The sequence below is a fragment of the Molossus molossus genome, unplaced genomic scaffold (genome assembly GCF_014108415.1).
Source record: "Molossus molossus isolate mMolMol1 unplaced genomic scaffold, mMolMol1.p scaffold_m16_p_19, whole genome shotgun sequence".
Lineage (NCBI taxonomy): Eukaryota > Metazoa > Chordata > Mammalia > Chiroptera > Molossidae > Molossus > Molossus molossus.
The window spans coordinates 46,980,744-47,000,239 of NW_023425354.1; the positions used below are offsets into that span (position 1 = coordinate 46,980,744).

At 46.7% G+C, this 19,496-nt stretch overlaps 1 protein-coding gene and 1 pseudogene across 11 annotated transcripts in view; both read right to left on the reverse strand.

Moving 5' to 3' along the window:
- The window catches only part of MINK1 (misshapen like kinase 1), a 64,691-nt gene extending 50,473 nt beyond the window's left edge, over positions 1 to 14,218 (reverse strand). For all 11 annotated transcript variants that reach the window (XM_036267899.1, XM_036267901.1, XM_036267900.1 and 8 more), the window contains exon 1: positions 13,978 to 14,218. In XM_036267899.1, the coding sequence (XP_036123792.1) occupies positions 13,978 to 14,034 (57 nt within the window). In that variant the 5' untranslated portion in view covers positions 14,035 to 14,218. The remainder of the gene's footprint in view (positions 1 to 13,977) is intronic.
- Positions 8,808 to 8,908, reverse strand: LOC118635107 (annotated as a pseudogene).
- Positions 14,219 to 19,496: the final 5,278 nt, after the last annotated feature.

Below are 19,496 nucleotides of genomic sequence, written 5' to 3' on the forward strand. Positions count from 1 at the left end.
CACCTTGCAATAGAGCCAGGAGGGAGGGGAGTATGCTGGGTTGGCTTGATGACACACGGACTTCTGAGACAGGTCACCTCACCTGACTTAACAAATATTAAGCACTTGCTATGTCAGGCCCCTTGCCCAACTCTACACACGGGTTGCAAGGGGCTGGGGAGGAGAGAATGGAGAGTTCGTGTTCAATGCATACAGAGTGTTTTGGGGATGACAAAAAAGTCCTTGAGATGGATGGTGGTAATGGTTGCATAACAATGTGAGTGTACTTAATGCCACTGAACTGTACAGTTAAAAATGGTTAAAATGGCCCTGGCCAGTTTGGCTCAGTGGTTAGAGCGTTGGCCTGTGGTTCAGAGAGACCCGGGTTCAGTCCCCGCTAAGGGTGCGTACCTCGGTTGCAGTTTGTCCCCGGCCCCGGTTGGGGTCGTGTGGGTGGCAGCCAGTCGATGTGTCTCTCTCACACTGATGTTTCTCTCTCTTTCCCCTCTTCTCTCCCTCTCACTCTATCTGAAGATGAATACAAAAAAAAAAGTGTCCTTGGGTGAGGATAAAAAAAAAAAAGGTTAAAATGGGCCTAGCTGGTGTGGCTCAGTGGTTGAGCATAGACCCATGCACCAAGAGTTTGCTGGTTCAATTCCGAGTCAGGGCACATGCCTAAGTTGAGGGCCAAATCCCCAGTGAGGGGCATGCAGGAGGCGGCCAATCAATATTCTCTCTCATTGATGTTTCTACCTCTCTCTTCCTCTCCCTTCCTCTCTCTCTGTCAATAAAGAAAAAAAATTGGTTATAATGGTAAATATTATGTTGTGTATATTTAACCACAACAATAATAAAAAATTGTTTAGCCCTGGCTGGTGTTGCTCAGCGGTTAGAGTGTTGGCCTGCGGTCCTGAGAGACCTAGGTTCGGTTCCAGGTTCCTGCTAAGGGCACGTACCTCAGTTGCAGTTTGTCCCCGGCCCTGGTTGGGTTGTGCGGGTGGCAGCCACTCGATGTGTCCCTTTCACGTTGATGTTTCTCTCTCTCTCCCTCTCTTCCTCTCTCTCCCTCCCACTCTATCTGAACAACAACAAAATTTTAAAGGACAGTGAGACAGCCTTTCTCTACTCCTTCTGAAGAACAGCCCTTCTCTTCTGAATCATTCAACTCTCTTTCCTCCAGAGTAAACCTGAATTGTTTTGCATGTCTTTCTTCTCCCGTCATCAAAGAGCTGTGCCAGGCAGCCCAACATCCAGAAATCCCTCAGTTCTGACACAGAACTCCCCACAGAGCTTGGTTTTCCCAGCATGTCAACCCACCAGCAGCTCCCAAAGGTTTAGGCTAAAGTCACTTACTACCTCTTCTTTAAAAAAGTGTCCCAGGTATATGAATAAACCTGTCCTCTATCAAGACACAGCTCTAGCCCTGGCTGGTTTGGCTCAGTGGTTGGAGCGTTGGCCTGCAGACCAGAGAGTCCCGGGTTTGGTTCCCGCTAGGGGCACGTACCAAAAAATAAATAAATAAATACAGCTCTAGACCATGTACTCCTGGAGAGCAATAACCATTTCTTATATAGGCTGTCTCCAATCCATGAAACAAGCTATATTCCAAGTTTCCAAATACTTTACCACAGAAACATTATAGATATTGTGATATACCTAAGCCCACAAAGTCTGTTCACCACAGGTTACACATTTACAATTAAAGCAAGTAACAAACAATATTTCTCAAAGCACATAGTCTAGAATGTCGGCTACACACTGCCCTCCCCTCAACACGCACCCACACACATATCGTGACACCTGGGAGTAGTCCCAGTAGCACAGGGCTGAACCAGCTCAAGTTTTGGAGTCTGAGTCTGAACCCGGGCTCTGCCTCTTACTGGCTGTCCAATGTTAGGCAAGTTATTTAACTTCCAAATTCTATAAGCCTTGGTTTCTTCATCTTGAAAATGAGGATAATATCATCCACCTCAGAGTTACTGTGAGAGATAATGAGATTACATAAGGAGAGTACCTACTGCAGAGTAAGTATTCATTATTACTCTTATTCCAACTCCCAAACCCCTTCTGAAATGAAAACATTAAAATATAAATGACTTGCATCACAGCAATCTTTGTCGTGAACTGAAGATAGAAAAGAGAAGGGCATACTACCGGTCTAAAGGGATAAAGAAACAGACAAACTTCTGAGCCAGATGCTGCCTGTCCCCTCAACACCACAGACCACAAGATAGCAACCATGGAGTAGAATGACCCTGTTAAGGTTAGAGAGACTTTCTGCTTCTCCAAACCTTAGCTAGACAAAGACCAAGAACCCATCAAATTCTACTCTCCTAAATCAGATTAAGAGAAGTGAATGGACAGCTTCATCAATCTGTCCTGATCAGCAGCTCTACTCCTAGCCACTCACCCACCCCTAAGCTGTTTTTCTCCAGAGAATACACTAGGCAAGTTGCCTTCTACCCTCTGGTTACTCTTCTGAAATTTGAGTGATGACACCTGTTTTCAAGGTGACCTGAGAGAAGAGACATAGGTGCTGTCCCTCTCAAACACTGTGCACACACCTATCTGCCTCGTGCTGCTTAGGCTTGGGGTGCCCCTAACTGTTTTGTTTGTTTGTTTTTGAAGATTCTTTCCTGAGCTACTTAGAATGAAAAACCAAGAACTACATGCTTCAGCCACTTTCTTACAAATGTGCTTTGAAAGAAAAGAGTGGGTGGGTGGTGAAGAGAGAACATGAAAACCTTTACAGTCTGGCTTGGAACAGGCCCACTTTACCTCCTGAGGTGTGCTGCCAGACAAATAACAGCTGTTAGAAGAGATACAAGCCATGCACAAAAGTAATTTAAAGCCTACATTCCTCTCCCCACCCAGAAAGAAGTAAAAGGTCACTTAGGAACCGAACCACTTTCCAACTTCATGGAAGAAACCTGTCTAGTATTTTACCTGACCTTTCCCTCATCCATAACAAGTTCACAAGAGGCACTACTGAAAATTTGGGAGAAAAAAAACTATTTTTCAATGTGCTGTCCAGATATTGCAGAGTGGTGAACATCTCTGATCCCCCAAAACTAAATGCTGTTATTGCTTCCAAGACACAGTGACAATTAAACCTCCCATCCCAACATTTCCAAACACCCCCTAGAAGGCAGTACACTGTGTAAGAACCTGTACTGTTTTCTGTTACACAGTGTCTAGCATATATAAGGCACGCTTTGGTGCTTATGAACTGAATCTAGTAGGGAAGGACAAGTCACAGGAATGTTTGGATCCCTATCTCTTATCAAGCAGGTAATTACTGAACCCCTACTATGTGCTCAGCATTTTTGTAGGCACTATGAGGAATCAATGGAAAATACAGATCTTGGTCCCTATACATAAGGAAGTGATAGGAAAAACAATAACATAAATTATTCAGTGCGAGATAATATATAACCAATGCTAAACTGTAAGGTCTGTGAAAAGGCGGAGAACACGAACAGTGAGGGCTGACGTAGTCCGGGGAAGCTTTGTGGAAAAAGCAGAAGTTGAGCCCTGGCCAGTTTGGCTCAGCGGTTAGAGCGTCGACCTGCGGTCCCGAGAGGCCCGGGTTCGGTTCCCGCTAAGGGCACGTACCTCGGTTGCAGTTTGTCCCCGGCCCTGGTTGGTCGTGCGGGTGGCGGCCACTCGATGTGTCCCTTTCACATCGATGTTTCTCTCTCTCTCTCTCTGTTCCTGTCTCTCCCTCCCACTCTACCAGAACGAAAAAGGAAAAATGTCCTCGGGTGAGGATAAAAAGAAAAAGCAGAAGTTGAGGTAACTCTTGAAGGAGGTGGAACTTCATTCACTCAGTCCCTACTGATCCTCAATCTGTCCCTGCAAGCACCGCTGTGCACAGAACTCCTCCAAACCATTGGTTCCAGGAGGAACTCAGCACTGCAAGCCCTTCAGATCACAGCCTCAAAGGGTTCCTGACAGAATAGGGGGTGAGGAGTTTCCCATTCTTCTTCAGAAGACCAGCCACCGGCAGTCCTTCTCTAAGGAGGCCTTCTCTTCCTAAAGACAAGGCAGGGGTGCATTGCCTGCCACATGCAGACTCAGTCACAGACTCTGATGGCGGGGGTTCCCGACTGTGATTACAGAAGTTCATTTCACCCACCACATTCGGCCCTGTAAGACTCTTCAGCTGTGGGGACATGCACTTCCTAGATGAGTATGAGGTTCTAACTACCTCTCTGTCATAGGTCTTCTCACCTCCTTTCTTACCAACCATGACCATTTTTCTTAGACAAAGAATCCATTTCCTCCATTCATCTCTCCCCAGACACTGATGCTTCTCCCACAGGCTAGATGCCACCAAACATTTCTCACAGTCCATCCCACTGTCTTCTACGCTGCCACACCCCTGGTACTGAAGCTGCTCCTGGAGTCTGGCTCCTCCAAGCCCAAGACTGTGGCTTCCCCAACCTGTTCCATTCCAAACACACAAAATCAGTAACACTCCCCCTACACCCCCACTCACCCTTTACTGTACACAATGTAAACTGAGAATCTCATCTATTTATATATATCACCTATCTAATGTAAGAAGAATCTCACCTCCCAGGGACCAAAACAGCTGGGCCTACTTGCACTTATTTCTGTGAGACTTACCTACCTTCCAACCCTAGCTACCATTCAGGTTAATGACATCTAGTGATACACACAGTCAGAGGTAACTATGTGAGGAGATGAATATGTTAATTAGCTTGACTGCAGTAACCATTTTATTATGTATGTCCAAACATCATATTGTATACCCTAAATATATACAGTTTTTATTTTTAAAAAACATCTAACCTAGCCAGTGTGGCTCAGTGGATTGAGCATCATCCTGTGGACAGAGAGGTCCTGTTTTGATTCCTGATCAGGGCACATGCTTGGGTTGCAGGCTCCATCCCTAGTACAGGGTGTGCAGGAGGCAGCCAATCGTTGCTTCTCTTTCACATCGATGTTTCTAGCTCTCTCTCTAGAAAATTAATAAAAACATATTTTTAAAAAATCTAGTGATATGTCCTTCTCCCTCATAGGCCCTGTTTACCCACCCTCTGCAGAGCAGCATGTGAGTCCACAGACCCCATACTCGGAGATTCTCCACCCACTAAATAAAAATGAGGGTCATGCCCTGGCCAGTTTGACTCAGCGGTTGGAGCGTCGACCTGAGGACCAATGAGTTGAGGGTTCGATTCCGGTCAAGGGCACATACCTTGGTTGCGGTTTGTCCCAGCCCTGGTTGGGGTCGTGCAGGAGGCAACCAGTTGATGTGTCCCTCTCACATCAATGTTTCTCTCTCTCTCTCTCTCCCTCGCTCCCTCTCACTCTATCTGAACAAAAATGGAAAAATATCCTCGGGTGAGGATTTAAAAAAAAAAATGAGGGTCATATGCCCTTTCCATATACATATGCCCTTTCCATATACATATGCCCCTACCCTTTGAAACAAACTTTTTTTCCCCTCCCACAGTGAGGCTCAGAAGAAATCCTTTTGGAAATTCCATCCCATCCTTAAGCCCCAAGCCCCTGGTTTTTGACCAAATGGAATGATCCCATTCCAGAGTCTCCCATTTCTGGTCATCACCCAAGTCCACCTGCTGGTTCACTCCTATCTACTCTTTCTATGGCAATGTCAGGTTGGTTTTATGATATGTTATTTATTTCTCTCTCAACCAACCAACCAAATATTTTTGTCGTGTAAGAAGTAAAGACAAGTCTTGTTATAAGTTCTCATGTCACACTCAAGTTTTCTGCTACAGTCCTTACCATGGCTTGCAATTGTGTGTGTGTGTGTGTGTGTATAATGTATATATATGTATTATATGCGACTTATTTTATTTATTTTTAAAATGTTTTTATTGATTTTAGAGAGAGAGGAAGGGAGAGGGAGAGAGAGATAGAAACATCGATGAGAGAGACACTTCAACTGGCTGCCTCCTGCACAACCCCCACTGGGGATTGAGCCCGCACCTGGGCAAGTGCCCTGACTGGGAATCAAACCGGTGGCCTCTTGGTCCATGGGCTGACGCTCAAACACTGAGCCACACCGGCTGGGCTATACGATTGTTTTATCAATGTCTCTTCCTACCCACCTACTCTGCAAGAAAACCAATGATTGTTTTGTTTATCACTGTATCCTGTGCCTAGTTCTAGATCTTTCCTCAGACAGAACAGGAAATCCTCCACATAATTAGTAAGAACATTCTCAGGCTATGTGGCCACTGGGCAAAATCTCCAGGGACTCCTTGAGTCACCACAATTCCATCCCTTTCTTCTCTCCTTCCTCTATCATTCCCTACCCTTATAAAGAGCCTCAAGTACCTTTTCAATTACTCTCTGAAGCAGCTTCCTATAGATGGGAGAATCCCAGATTCAAGTCAAGGACTGGCTGGTTGGGAGGAGAATGGCAGGAAGAACGGAGAGAGGAGACAATGAATGAGGGCTGTGGACAGGGTCCAAGTCCTCAACCAAGTAATGTTTTTGTATCTTTCTATATTCTGTGGGCATTCAAGAAATGCTTTGAGAGTTGACTTATTTATTTATTTTTTTTATCCTCACCGGAGGACATTTTTCCATTTTTTGTTCAGATAGAGCGGGAGAGAGAGGAAGAGAGAGAGAGAGAAACGTCGATGTGAAGGGACACATCGAGTGGCTGCCACCTGCACGACCAACCAGGGCCGGGGACAAACTGCAACCGAGGTACGTGCCCTTAGTGGGAACCGAACCCGGGTCTCTCTGGACCGCAGGCCGGCGTTCCAACCGCTGAGCCAAACCAGCCAGGGCGAGAGTTGACTTATTAACCTGATTACTTTTTGTTCTATTTCTTCAACCTAGGAAAGAAAAGACTGAGGGAGTTAGGGTGTATAAAATGATTGCTGGGGGAGGGAAAAGGCTGGATTTCAAGATAACTGACCACAGGATAACAGAAAATGAGTATAATTCAAGCAAATTTAACACGAAATTCCTCCAAGGTTCTTAGACATTGAGGAAAACAATAACAGTTCAGAAAAGGGGAGCCTGAGCTTGCAAAGGCATTTCCTTTTAAATTTGTATTTATTGATTTTTTTAGAGAGAGGAAGTGAAGGGGGGGAGCGGGGGAAAACATCAATCTGTTGTTCCACCCACCCATGCATTTATTGGTTGATTCCTATATGTGCCCTGACTGGGGATCAAACTCACAACCTTGGCACATCAGGTAGACGCTCTAACCAACTGAGCTACTCGGCCAGGGCACAAAGGCATTTCTTTTTCTTTTCTTTTTAAAAGTTTTATTTATTGATTTTAGAGAGAGAGAGAAACATTGATTTTTGTTGTTGCTGTTCTACTTTCATTTTTAATCCTTACCTGAGAATATGTTTATTGGAGAGGAAGGGAGAGAGAAACATCAATCAGGTGCCTCTCATACACACCCTGACTAAGGACTGAGCTGGCAATCCAGGTATGCGCCTTGACCAGGAATTGAACCCACAAACTTCTAGTGTACGGGACAATGTTCCAACCAACCAAGCCACTTGGACAGGGTCACAAAGGCATTTATTTTTTATCCTCACCCAAGGACATTTTTTCATTTTTTGTTCAGATAGAGTGGGAGGGAGAGAGAGAGAAACATCCATGTGAAAGGGACACATTGAGTGGTTGCCACCCACATGTCCCAACCAGGGCCAGGGACAAACTGCAACCGAGTTACATGCCCTTAGCAGGAACCGAACCCGGGTCTCTCTGGACCACAGGCCAACGCTCTAACCGCTGAGCCAAACCGGCCAAGGCACAAAGGCATTTCTTAAACGGATGCTCCCAGAGCTCTGATTAAATAGTGTAGTATAGTACTGAGTACAATATTAGGTCCTTCCCATAGTACCTAGAACCCAATTCTCAATACAGCAGACTGACAATGATTGGTGACTGACTGATGCAGGAAGGAATATTAACGTACTCTGGCACAACTTTGGAGATAGAATGATTAGTCAGACTCTCAGATGGCTTCTGAAGATGCTCTCCAGTCCTGGAACTATTTTATGTTTCTGGGTTGCGAGGTTACCACATTCCTTATTTACAGATTTGTTCTACAGTACAAACTTGTAAAGAATGGTTACAGCCCTGGCCGGTTTGGCTCAGCGGTTAGAGCGTCGGCCTGCGGTCTGGAGAGACCCGGGTTCGGTTCCCGCTAAGGGCACGTACCTCGGTTGCAGTTTGTCCCCGGCCCTGGTTGGTCGTGCGGGTGGCAGCCACTCGATGTGTCCCTTTCACATCGATGTTTCTCTCTCTCTCTGTTCCTCTCTCTCCCTCCCACTCTACCTGAACAAAAAAAAAAAATGGAAAAATGTCCTCGGGTGAGGAAAAAAAAAAAGAATGGTTACAGGGGGATTGGGAGGTAGGATGGGGAGGGAGGTGTCTAGGGAGGGAAAAGGAGAAACATCTGTAACAAAAATAAATTAATAAAAATTGGGGAGAAAAATAAAAAGAGTGGTTACACACTTTCTGCCATCTTGTCCCTTGACAAGTGAGGACACTCTACATATCTAAGCTATGTGAGTTACCCTGTCTTTTTTATTTTTATTTTTTATCATCACCCAAGGACATTTTTGGATATTTTGTTCAGATAGAGTGGGAGGGGGGGCGGGGAGAGAGAGAGAGAGAGAAACATCGATGTGAAAGGGACACATCGAGTAGTTGCCACCCGCACAAGCCAACCAGGGCCAGGGACAAACTGCAACTGAGGTACATGCCCTTAGCGGGAACCGAACCCAGGTCTCTCGGGACCACAGGCTGACGCTCTATCTGCTGAGCCAAACCAGCCAGGGCCCCTGTCTTTTTTTTTAAACATGGAACACTTCACGAATTTGCGTGTCATTCTTGCACAGGGGCCATCTTCTCTTCATCATTCCAAGTTTAGTATACGTGCTGCCGAAGTGAGCACTAGTTACCCTGTGTTAGGCACACAGTTCAAAGCGGCAGGGAATGGAGGAGGCCGAGTGTGAAATCAGGATTCTATACAGCATATTGTTAACTGAGCTCCTGGGCAAGTGTGAGGAGGTGGACCAGCTGGCTCTCTTGCTAACCCTCTTCCTGTTATCTTAACTGTCAAAACCTCACCTTTCCAAAGACCTTCCCCGCCATGTATCATCACTAAGACTATAGCAATCTATCCAGCATACAGGGTGGTGGTGTCTCTTCCTTCATCTGGGGGGATGGCTGAATACCTAGTTCCACCAAAACTCTCTGCAATCTTCCTTCCATCATTTTGCCAAAGCAGCATTTTACTTCACTCCAAATGCAACGAGTTCCCCAAACAACTCCACTCCCCATTTGCAGCTCTCTAAGAAAAAAGTCACTATTTAATGCCATTACTTCTGCTGTAGTAGGAGGTCAGTCTTCCCATTCCCTGCCTGAGCATCAGTCATCAACATTTGGACAGCTAGCACATCAGAACACAGTAGCAGTCCCACGTTGCTCAGCAGCATAGAAGTGCCTGCCCAGAACTGCCATCATTCCAAGTGGTGCTGGCTCTACAGTCTCATGAAGGAAACGGGGGGGGGGGGGGGGGGCTCCAAAAAACAGACACAACAATACAAAATCATTGGAAAAAGAACATCTCTGTCAGCACTACTACCTAGCAACAAGTACCTCTTGACTGCGCTCCATGATACTATTTCAATACAGCAACACTATGCATAATAACCCCATAGTTTCAAGGAACACTACAGTCTAAAGCTTCCAGCTGGTTGGACAATAAAGAGAAGCTGTTTGATTTATGAAGTGGGTCAACCAAAAGGAGCAATGCAAAGGAAAGAGGCCAGCGGAGGTCTGCTTCCTCCTTGTCCCATCCATTTCCACTGATACTTGTCCTCTGTGAGATGCCAAGAGTTCCAAGTCAGAAGATTCTTCTGGAATATAACCAAGCTTGGACACAGAGAAAGTTTGAAACAAGAGGCCCAAATTTTCTCTTGAATGATCCTAACTTTACTTCACGGGCCTTGCTCAGATGGAAGTTTCCAGAACTCTGTTTACCACCAGACAAGGTTCGATTCCAAAACAACTCAGAGAAGATATATTCTTAATTGTGTATATATAAAAGAGGGGCAAGAGGAAGCCTAACAAGCATGACATATATTGAATGCTTTCTCTAAGCAAGCATTGGGATAAGAGCTTTCACTTATTATAGCATGCATTTATTCAACAAACATTTGAGCCCCTATTATGTGCAAAACACTGTTATAGGCACTAAAGTTACAAAAATGAACAACAGTCACAATCCTAGCTTTCACTGAACTTACATTTCAGTCAGGGTTGATGAAAATAAGTATATATGTATTCATAAATGATAGTTTCTTTCTATTCCTAAGGGATTTATCAGCATAAGTTCTGAAAACTAGAACTATTTGGCAGGAAAAAAAAGAGTTCTTTTTTTTTAATTCCTCACCCAAGGATACTTTTCTAATTATCATCAGATAGAGTGGGAGTGAGGGAGAGAGAGAGAAACATTGATGTGATACAGCCACAACAACTGGTTGCCTCCCGCATGACCCAACCAGGGCCGGGGACGAACCGTACTCGAGGTATGTGCCCTTGACCAGAACTGAACCCACAACTCATTGCTCCGAGGGCCCATGCTCTAATTGCTGAGCCAAATCAGCCAGGGCAAAAAAAAGAGTTTTGTTTTTAACCCTCACCAGAGGACACTTTTTGTTTTTTGCATTTATCTTCAGATAGAGTGGGAGGGAGAGAAGGAGGAAGTGAGAGAGAGAAACATCAATGTGAGAGAGACACATCGAGTGGTTGCCACCCACATGACCCCAACTGGGGCCGGGGACAAACTGCAATGGAGGTATGTGCCCTTAGTGGGAACCGAACCCGGGACTCTGTGGTCTGCGGGCCAAAGCTCTAACAGCTGAGCCCAACCGGCAAGGGCCAAAAAACAGTATTTTTAAGGCTGCTAATCTGTATTGCTGAGTTACCCTACAAAGACATTTTATTAATTTACATTTTTGCATCAGAACTATCTGAGAGGTCTTGCTTCTCTATATATAACCCTCACCAACCAGAAAAGTTTTCATTAAAAAAAATGAAAATATATATTTCAGCTGGTGAGAAATACTATTACGTAAAATAAAGCAGACTAAGGGAATGGTATATAAAATTTTATGTAAATATTAGGCAGGGGAGGGAGTGCTATTTTAGATACAGTTGTCCTAGAAGGCTTCTCTGATTGCCATTTGATAACAATTAACAGTAAGAGCTAGCATATGGTCACTATGTGCCGGAACTGAACTAAATAATTAGCATACAGTATTTCATTAACCCTCAGCAACTGAGCTCAGTACCATACTATCCTCACTTATACGATGAGGACACACAGCCTTTGCAAAATCTGTAGCAAGTAAGGGAAGGAGGAAGAGCAAAGCCAAGGTTACAGTGAGAAAGCCAGGACTTGAACTCAGAAATACAATCCCATGCTACTGTGCTGATGGTAAAATGGAGCCTCAAAGAGGTCAAGTGTGCCTGTGGTCACAGAGTGGCAAGTCCACCTGGCCTCCCCACACACAACTAAGAGATTACTGCAATTTCATCTTCCCTAATATCAGACTATTACTCTCATCACCAGCTAAAAATCAACCCTGATCTTGAAACAAGAGGAGTATGGCAATTTGGGCTTTTCAAAACCAACTAATAAATGCTGAATATGTTCCGCTCCCATCCCCCTCCCCAGGCCCCCAACACAAGATGATGTAAATTCTCTGGGTTACCAGTTTTCTTAGTGGAAAACAGACATGAACGGAACAAGAGACAGCTGAGCTAGCTGCTTCACCGTGCCAGAGCAGCTTTCTGAGGTGGAGTAGAGGGGACAGGCACTGAAAAAAGGTCAGCAGCAAGGTGGAAGCAGGCCCTCTCTAGCCCCATTTCAAAGAAAGCACGGCTCTTTCAAGCTCTGGAGTACAGGGAGGGTATTACAGGGGGGGAGGGTGGGGCACGAGAGGGCGGGAATGCTTTCTGTAAAAACCGGAGGCAGGAAAGACAGAGCACTTGGGAGCAGGTCAGTGGCCTCTCTGGAGGGAAAGAGGAGAATAAGGCAGAAGGCAACTGAGGAAGGAGGCTAACATTGCTTCAGAGAAGTCCAGAAGGGAAATACCACATCCAAGGTCAAAGGGTGTTTGCAGAATTGCTGGAAATCCCAGGCTGAGGATCCAGTCCAAACTAGTAGAGGACGCTAAAGGAAAATAGAAGCCCAAGCAATCCCACAAGGTTTAAAACAAAGGTCATGGTTTGGACTCACCCCTTTTTCATTGTATTTCAGTCACCACAGCCATAGAACCTGTAGCCAGAGTTAATTAACAACCAAAGTGGGAAGGGAAGGTGGGGGTTCACCTTACAGAGGAGCAAATCAAGGGGAGCCTGAATTACCATCTTTAACCCCAAAGGGCTTAACTTGAGAATCAAAGTTTAAACTGACCCTAAGAATCTCCCTCCTAAAACTTTCAGCCGCTCTACACACACACACACACACACACACACACACACACACCCCCAATGCTCTGTCTCCCTCCTCAGCAACTTATCACCTTATTTCCAGCAAGTGAGGTCTCCTAGCCCAACATTGCACCAAACAAATTATGACCTGAATGGCAAGAAAAACTGTGTCACCTAGAGAAACCCAATTAACAACATGACTCTGCTCTCTTCAATTCCCCTCTCCCCTCCAGTCATATCCGGGGCACCTGAGTGGCTGACCGCCTTTTCCTGATACTGGCCTTTTCCTGATACTGGCAGTGTTACCTGGCTAACTCCAAAGCCAGAAGACAATTCAAACGGGGCCTCCAGCAAAGCTAACCCAGAGATGGGAAATCCTGCTCTCCCCACACCTTGTCCCGTTGAAAAGCCCAAAGGACACAGGACAAAACTACCACCTGGGTGATTGGAGTGTTCACCTTGAAATAAAAAACTGCCCCTTAAGTCAGAACTCCTTGCTGAAGAAAAGCATATAAATGCTGCTGAAAGCTCCCAAATGAAGGCATGCAAGCGCCCCAGGAGGAACAATAAATAGGTATTTCTAAGAAATTCCTGCTGCAGTAGTTTCTTCTTATCCCTTTTCAAATTAGCCCCTCCCTTGAGAGATCTCCATTACCGCCCCCCCTCCAGTAGGTTTTCCAAACCTGATTGACTACATACAGCATGTGTTTTGTGTGTATACATACATAAACATCCTCTTCCCAGCCCATGCTAGAGTTTCTGGAGAATAAATGCTTCCCCTCCTCCCCAATGCACTTGTCTTTCCTCTCAGCCCCACACTGCTGCAGAGTTGGTAATGTAATATTCAGGGACCCTGAGACCGGAAATGCCTGGTTCTGGGCTGCTTCACTTGAAACACAAGAGAAGGGCTAGGGAGAGCTGAACAGGGGGACGAGGACGAAGGTAGGTGTGGGGTGGAGATGGTAAGCTGAAATTCTGACCAGGTAGAAGTGCAATTCAGGGGTGGCCGAGGAAGACAAAGGGTGACGAGGGGGAGGCTTGTCAAGATAGTTGCAAAGTCAAAATTCGAGAAACCCACAAAAAGGAGGGGGAGGAAAAAGACCTAAGTAAGGGCAAGGATTGAAAAGGGGCTCAAGGGGGGGGGAGGGGAGCAGGGAGGGGCACCATAATAAAGATTCTGCAGGTGATGGGGTTTAAGTTTAAGGGAACTAGAGGGTGACCATCGAACACCTTGGAGGATGGGAGTCCGGAACCTTAGCGAAGGTAGAGATGGCAGGGAAGTGTGGGGGCGGGGCACCACAGGGTGGGGATTGAACTGGCTCCCAGAATCTGCAGCAAGTGGAGAGAGAAGAGGGAGGGGGCCCAGCCGCGGTGGGCGCCTGGGAAATGAGCGGGGGTCGCCGAGGGGGACAGGGCGGGCTGCCGGAGAGGGCCCCCGGGGAGCACAGGAGGCGAGCGGCCAACCCGCTCCCCTGCGGCGGGGACAGGAACCAGGGCGAAGCTGGGGGTCGGCGCGCTCACCCGCAGGGCGGACAGGTCGATGTCGTCCAGGCTGCGGGCGGGGGCTGGGTCGCCCATGGCCTCCGCGGGGAATGGGGCCCCGGGGCAGCTCACGCTCCTGCTCGGTTATTCCGCTGGCGCCGTCGCCACTTCTCCCCCATCGGGGGATCCTGGGGGCGGACACCACCGGAGAGGGGGAGGGCCGGCGGGAGGACCGACCCACGGGCTGACAGGAGCTATCGCCCGGGTGCCTGCAACCCGAGCCTCCTGATTCAAATGCGCAGGCGCGGAGTGGCTGTGCGCCGGGAGGGTGGACGATGGAACGTGACGCGAGCGCGCCGGGTTCCCCCTCCCCCTAGGCGCCGACACCTGCGCGCAAGCGCAGGAGAGATAGAGAAAGGCGCGCGTGAGGACTGAGCGACCGCGCGAGCCAGGCATGAAAGAAGTGGGCGGCGGCCCGGCGGCCGCGGAGTGCGCCCACCAGCTGCCGCGCGTGCGCACACGCGTTTCCTTGCCTTCCCCTATATTTTGCCCTTTCTCTCCCCCATTTTCTTCTTAGCTCTCCTTTGACGCCTTTACCTCCTCTCTCGTGTGCCCAGCTGCCAATCAAGCCTCCCACTTCTCTATTTGCAGGGGAAGGGGGAGGGACTCAACCCCCTCTATTACTTGGGGGGTTGTTATGGTAACTCCCCACGCGAGGGTTGGGTGGCCTCTAGATGGGATGGGCTGTCCACCCACCTAATTGTCATGGCAACAGTGGAGCCGCTGAGGGAGGGGCCTCTCAATGAAAGCTTGGCTGGAGAAACCACCAGGGAGTTGGGGAGTACAGTGGGTGGGACTAGCTGCCTCAGGAATACCCCTTTATTCCCTTCCCCAGCTGGAGAGGGTAGTGGAGGAAGGAGGGGATCTCAGATCTCAGGATAGGCACTCATACCGCAGACTGTAATGAACCTGTCGTTCTGCACAAAGGAACTATTTCAACAATTACTCCTGGACTGATCACTGGAGCCACGTGTGGGGAAAGGGTGGCAGGGAGAGGTAGAGAGGACGTGGAGAAATCTGTCCAAACCCCTTCAAATCTTGTTTGGGTCACCTTAGGTCTAGTCGTTTTGGCACAGCACCCCCACGGGAGGCCAGGTAATTCCATGTGAACAACAAGGAGTCATGTTCTGTCATTGACAAGCTGTGTGACCTTGAGCAAGTTGCTTTGCTTCTCTGGGCATTTCTTTCACGGTGATGTTGATGGAGAAGGCTGATCCTAGAGATCACTTCCCAAAACAATACTATCTCTGAAAGACCCCACCACCAGCCTTAATGTATACATCATTTCGTAGAGTTTGAATAATGAAAAGTCTTTGGGAAGGAGCTAACACCCTCCTTTCTGGACCCTTCTCCTTAGGATGTACATCCAATCTTGCTCCCCTGCCCTCTTGTTTGCTTTGTCTTTGTCCTTGTCCAAGCCACAGTCCCTACTCACCTCCATTACTCTTATCAATCTCCTACTTGGCCTCCTTGTCCAGCCCCCTTAAATCAATTCTCTATATCCATAGTGATTTTTCTAAAACTCAAATGTGGTGTCACTCTCCTATTTAGGACCCTTCACTGGCTCCCCACTGTGGAGTAAAGTCTAAAATGTGGCATCAAAGACCCTTCAAGATTCTGCCTGCTGCTTTATTTTTCAATATTCCACCATTCAACCCCACATATTCTAGCCATACTAAAATCACAGTTCTAGAACTCAACAGACCGTACTCCAGCCTTTACACTTCTGCTTGTTCTCCCTGGAATATTCTTTATTTTTATCCTCACCCGAGGACATTTTTTCCCATTTTTTGTTCAGATAGAGTGGGAGGGAGGGAGAGAGAGAGAAACAGCAACATGAAAGGGACACATCAAGTGGCTGCCACCCACACGACCAACCAGGGCAGGGGACAAACTGCAACTGAGGCACGCGCCCTTAGCGGGAACTGAACCTGGGTCTTTCTGGACCACAGGCCGACACTCTAACTGCTGAGCCAAACCGGCCAGGGCTCCCTGGAATATTCTAACCGTGTCCTTTGTGCTATGTGTTTTGTCCTAAACCTTCTCCATGAAGCCTTCCTTGATTCACTAAGATTGAGTTTGGCTCTTCTGTTTTTAACCTGGCTTAAAACCCATGGTAGGTGACTTCCGGTCGAGATGGCGGGTAGGTAAACGCGGTGTCTCGTCCTCCCACAACCACATCAAAGTTACAACTAAACTACAGAACAACCATCATTTAAAACCGCCTGAAAACAAGCTGAATGGAAGTCCTACAACTACGGAATTAAAGCAGCAGCCACATCCAGACTGGTAGGAGGGCCGGTGGCGAGACGGGCTGGTCCCACACCCACGTGTGGTGGATAAAAATCAGGAGGACAACTCGGCTGGGAAGGTCCTTCCTGAGGACTGAGGGGTCCCTGTCCCACACCAGGTGCTCCGCTCAGGGTTCCAGTACCAGGAAGAGAATCCCCATAACTTCTGGCTGGAAAAACCAGCGGGAACTGAGGCTCAGGGAAGCTGAAGCGGCTGGAGCCCCAGGCAGCTCCTTAAAGGGCTCGCGCATGAACTTATCGGACTCTCTCCCTCTAAGCTTGGAGGGGAGGCAGCTCGAGGGGCACCAGAGACATACAGGAAAGAACTGAGCTGTTTGGCACTGGAGCGAGGGCTGGAGAGGGGGCTTTCTCCCGGACAAACGTGCTGTCAGAGGCCTTTGTTCCTTTGGTGAGCCCTTCCCTGGGGCAGCAGACAGCCCATATCTGGGACTCCAGCAACCTGGCTCACACTGTTTGCCCCGCCCTGGTGACTCCCTGAGGCCCCGCCCCGCCCCGCCCCACCCAGCTTTCAGGCCCACCCAAGCTGTTGCCAGTTGCTTAACCATAGGATTGGCCTGTCTTGGATCCTGCTTCAGGTTTTTCCTAAATCCTTTCAAACAAGCAGCATCTGGTCTCAGCTAGCCCCATACTGCTCGTTAAGTAATACACAGAAACAAACACAGGGAGGCAGCCAAAATGAGGAGACACAGAAACAGGTCCCAAATGAAAGAACAGAACAAAACCCCAAGAAAAGAACTAAGTGAAATGGAGATAAGCAACCTAACAGATGCTGAGTTCAAAATATTGCTTATGAGGATACTCAGTGAACTCAGTGAGGGCCTCAAGAGCATAAAAAAGGACCAGTCAGAAATGATGGATGCACAGTCAGAATTGAAGGAGGCATTAACTGAAATAAAGAATAATTTACACAGATTCAATAGTAGAGTACATAAATCCAAGAAGCAAACCATCGATTTGGAATATAAGGAAGCAAAAAACGCCCAATCAGAACAGCAAAAAGAAAAAAGAATCCAAAAAAATGAGCATAGTGTAAGGAGCCTCTGGGACAACATCAAGCATGCCAACATTCGCATCTTGGGGGTGCCAGAAGGAGAAGAGAGAGAACAAGAAATCGAAAACCTGTTTGAAACAATAATGGCAGAAAATTTTCCTAACTTGGTGAAGGAAACAGACATACAAGCCCAGGAAGCACAGAGAGTCCCAAACAAGATGAACCCCAAGAGGCACACACCAAGACACATCATCATCAAAATGCAAAAGGTTCAAGACAAAGAGAGAATCTTAAAAGCAGCAAGAGAAAGGCAGCTAGTTACCTACAAGGGCGTTCCCATAAGGCTGTCAGCTGATTTCTCAAAAGAAATTTTGCGGGCCAGAAGGGAGTGGTAAGAAATATTCAGAGTGATGAAAAGCAAGAACCTACAACCAAGATTACTCTATCCTGCAAAGCTGTCATTTAGAATCGATGGCCATATAAAGAGTTTCCCAGACAAGAAAAAGTTAAAGGAGTTCATCACCACCAAACCGTTATTATATGAAATGTTGAAGGGTCTTTTTGAAGAAAAAGATAAAATATATGAACAAACAAAATGGCAATGAATACATATCTATCAACAATGGAATCTACAAACAAAATGAACAGATAGAACAGAAACTCTCATAGATACAGAGAACATTTTGTTGGTTGCCAGATGAGAGCGGGGTTGGGGGAATGGGTGAAAAAGGTGAAGGGATTAAGAAGTACAAATTCATTGCTAGACTGACAAACCTCAAAGGGAAAGGGGTTGCGGGGGGCGGGGAGAAATAAACCAAAGAACTTATATGCATAACCAATAGACACAGACAATAGAGTGGGAAAAGGCGGGAGGGGGGCGGGAGTGAGGAGGAGGGGGTCAATGGGGGAAAAATGTGGAACATCTGTAATACATTCTACATTCAACAATAAAGATTTAAAAAACAAACAAACAAAAAAAAAACACCCATGGTAGCATTTAACGCTTTGAATTGTAAACGCCTGTTGAATCTCCTTAAAGACAGGAATTGTGAAAGTCAGTTGTGTTCAGCACAGGGCCTAGCACCCAATAGAGGTTTAGTAACACATGAGTGAATGAAGGCATGAAGGCCTCTGTTGTCTGGGTAAGCACTGTAATACATAGTAATTCAAGGTCAAGACCATGGGATAGTAGGAAAAAACATAGAATTTGAAGTTAGTGCTTTGGACAAGTCATTAAATCTCAGGCTCAATCCTATTATATGTTAAATGGAGATAAAATAGGGATAATAACAGGGAGGGTAATATAAAATAAAATTACGTATATAAAGCAATTGGCATATACTAGGTCCTCAATAAACTTACTAACGCCTGACTCATAGGCAGTGTTTAATGAAGAGATACGGAATCCTTGAATGAGCAAATTAAGATCACAGAGATAAAATAAATGGCTATCCAAAGCTCAAGAGGCAATTAATCTGGGGAGTAGGGGAGAGAGGAACATAAGATTGGCCCAGTGCTGATAATTATCAAAGCTGGAGTAAGGATACACAGATATGTGAGAGTTCATTATCCTATTTCCTACTTTTATATATACAGAGGTTGGCAAAAGTAGGTTTATAGTCGTGAGTACATGAATTTTCTTGTATTATTATTAATTAATTATTGTATTATTATTAACCTACTTTTGCTCACACCTGTATGTATGTATGAAATGTGTCCTTAGTGAAAATTTACAGAGAGACAATAAGGTGGAAGAAGTTCTGGATCAGGCATGAAGAAAAGTTACTATATTAAAAATAAGACATGCTGGTCCGGCCAGTGTTGCTCAGTGGTTGAGCGTCAACCCATGCACCAGGAAAGGAAGTCCCTGGTTCGATACCCAGTCGGAGCACATGCCCAGGTTGTGGGCCCGATCCCCAGCGGGGGGCATGCGGGAGGTGGCCAGTCGATGTTCTCGCTCATTGATGTTTCTCTCTCTCTCTCTCTCCCCCTCTCCCTTCCTCTCTCTCTAAAAATCAATAAAGGAAAAAAAGAAAAGAAAAATAAATAAATAAAAATAAGACATGCCACCCTGACTGGTTTGGCTCAGCGGTGAGAGCGTTGGCCCACGGACCAGAGTTCCCAGTTCAATTCCCGCTAAGGGCACATACCTCAGTTGCAGTTTGTCCCTGGCCCAGGTTGGGGTCGTATGGGTG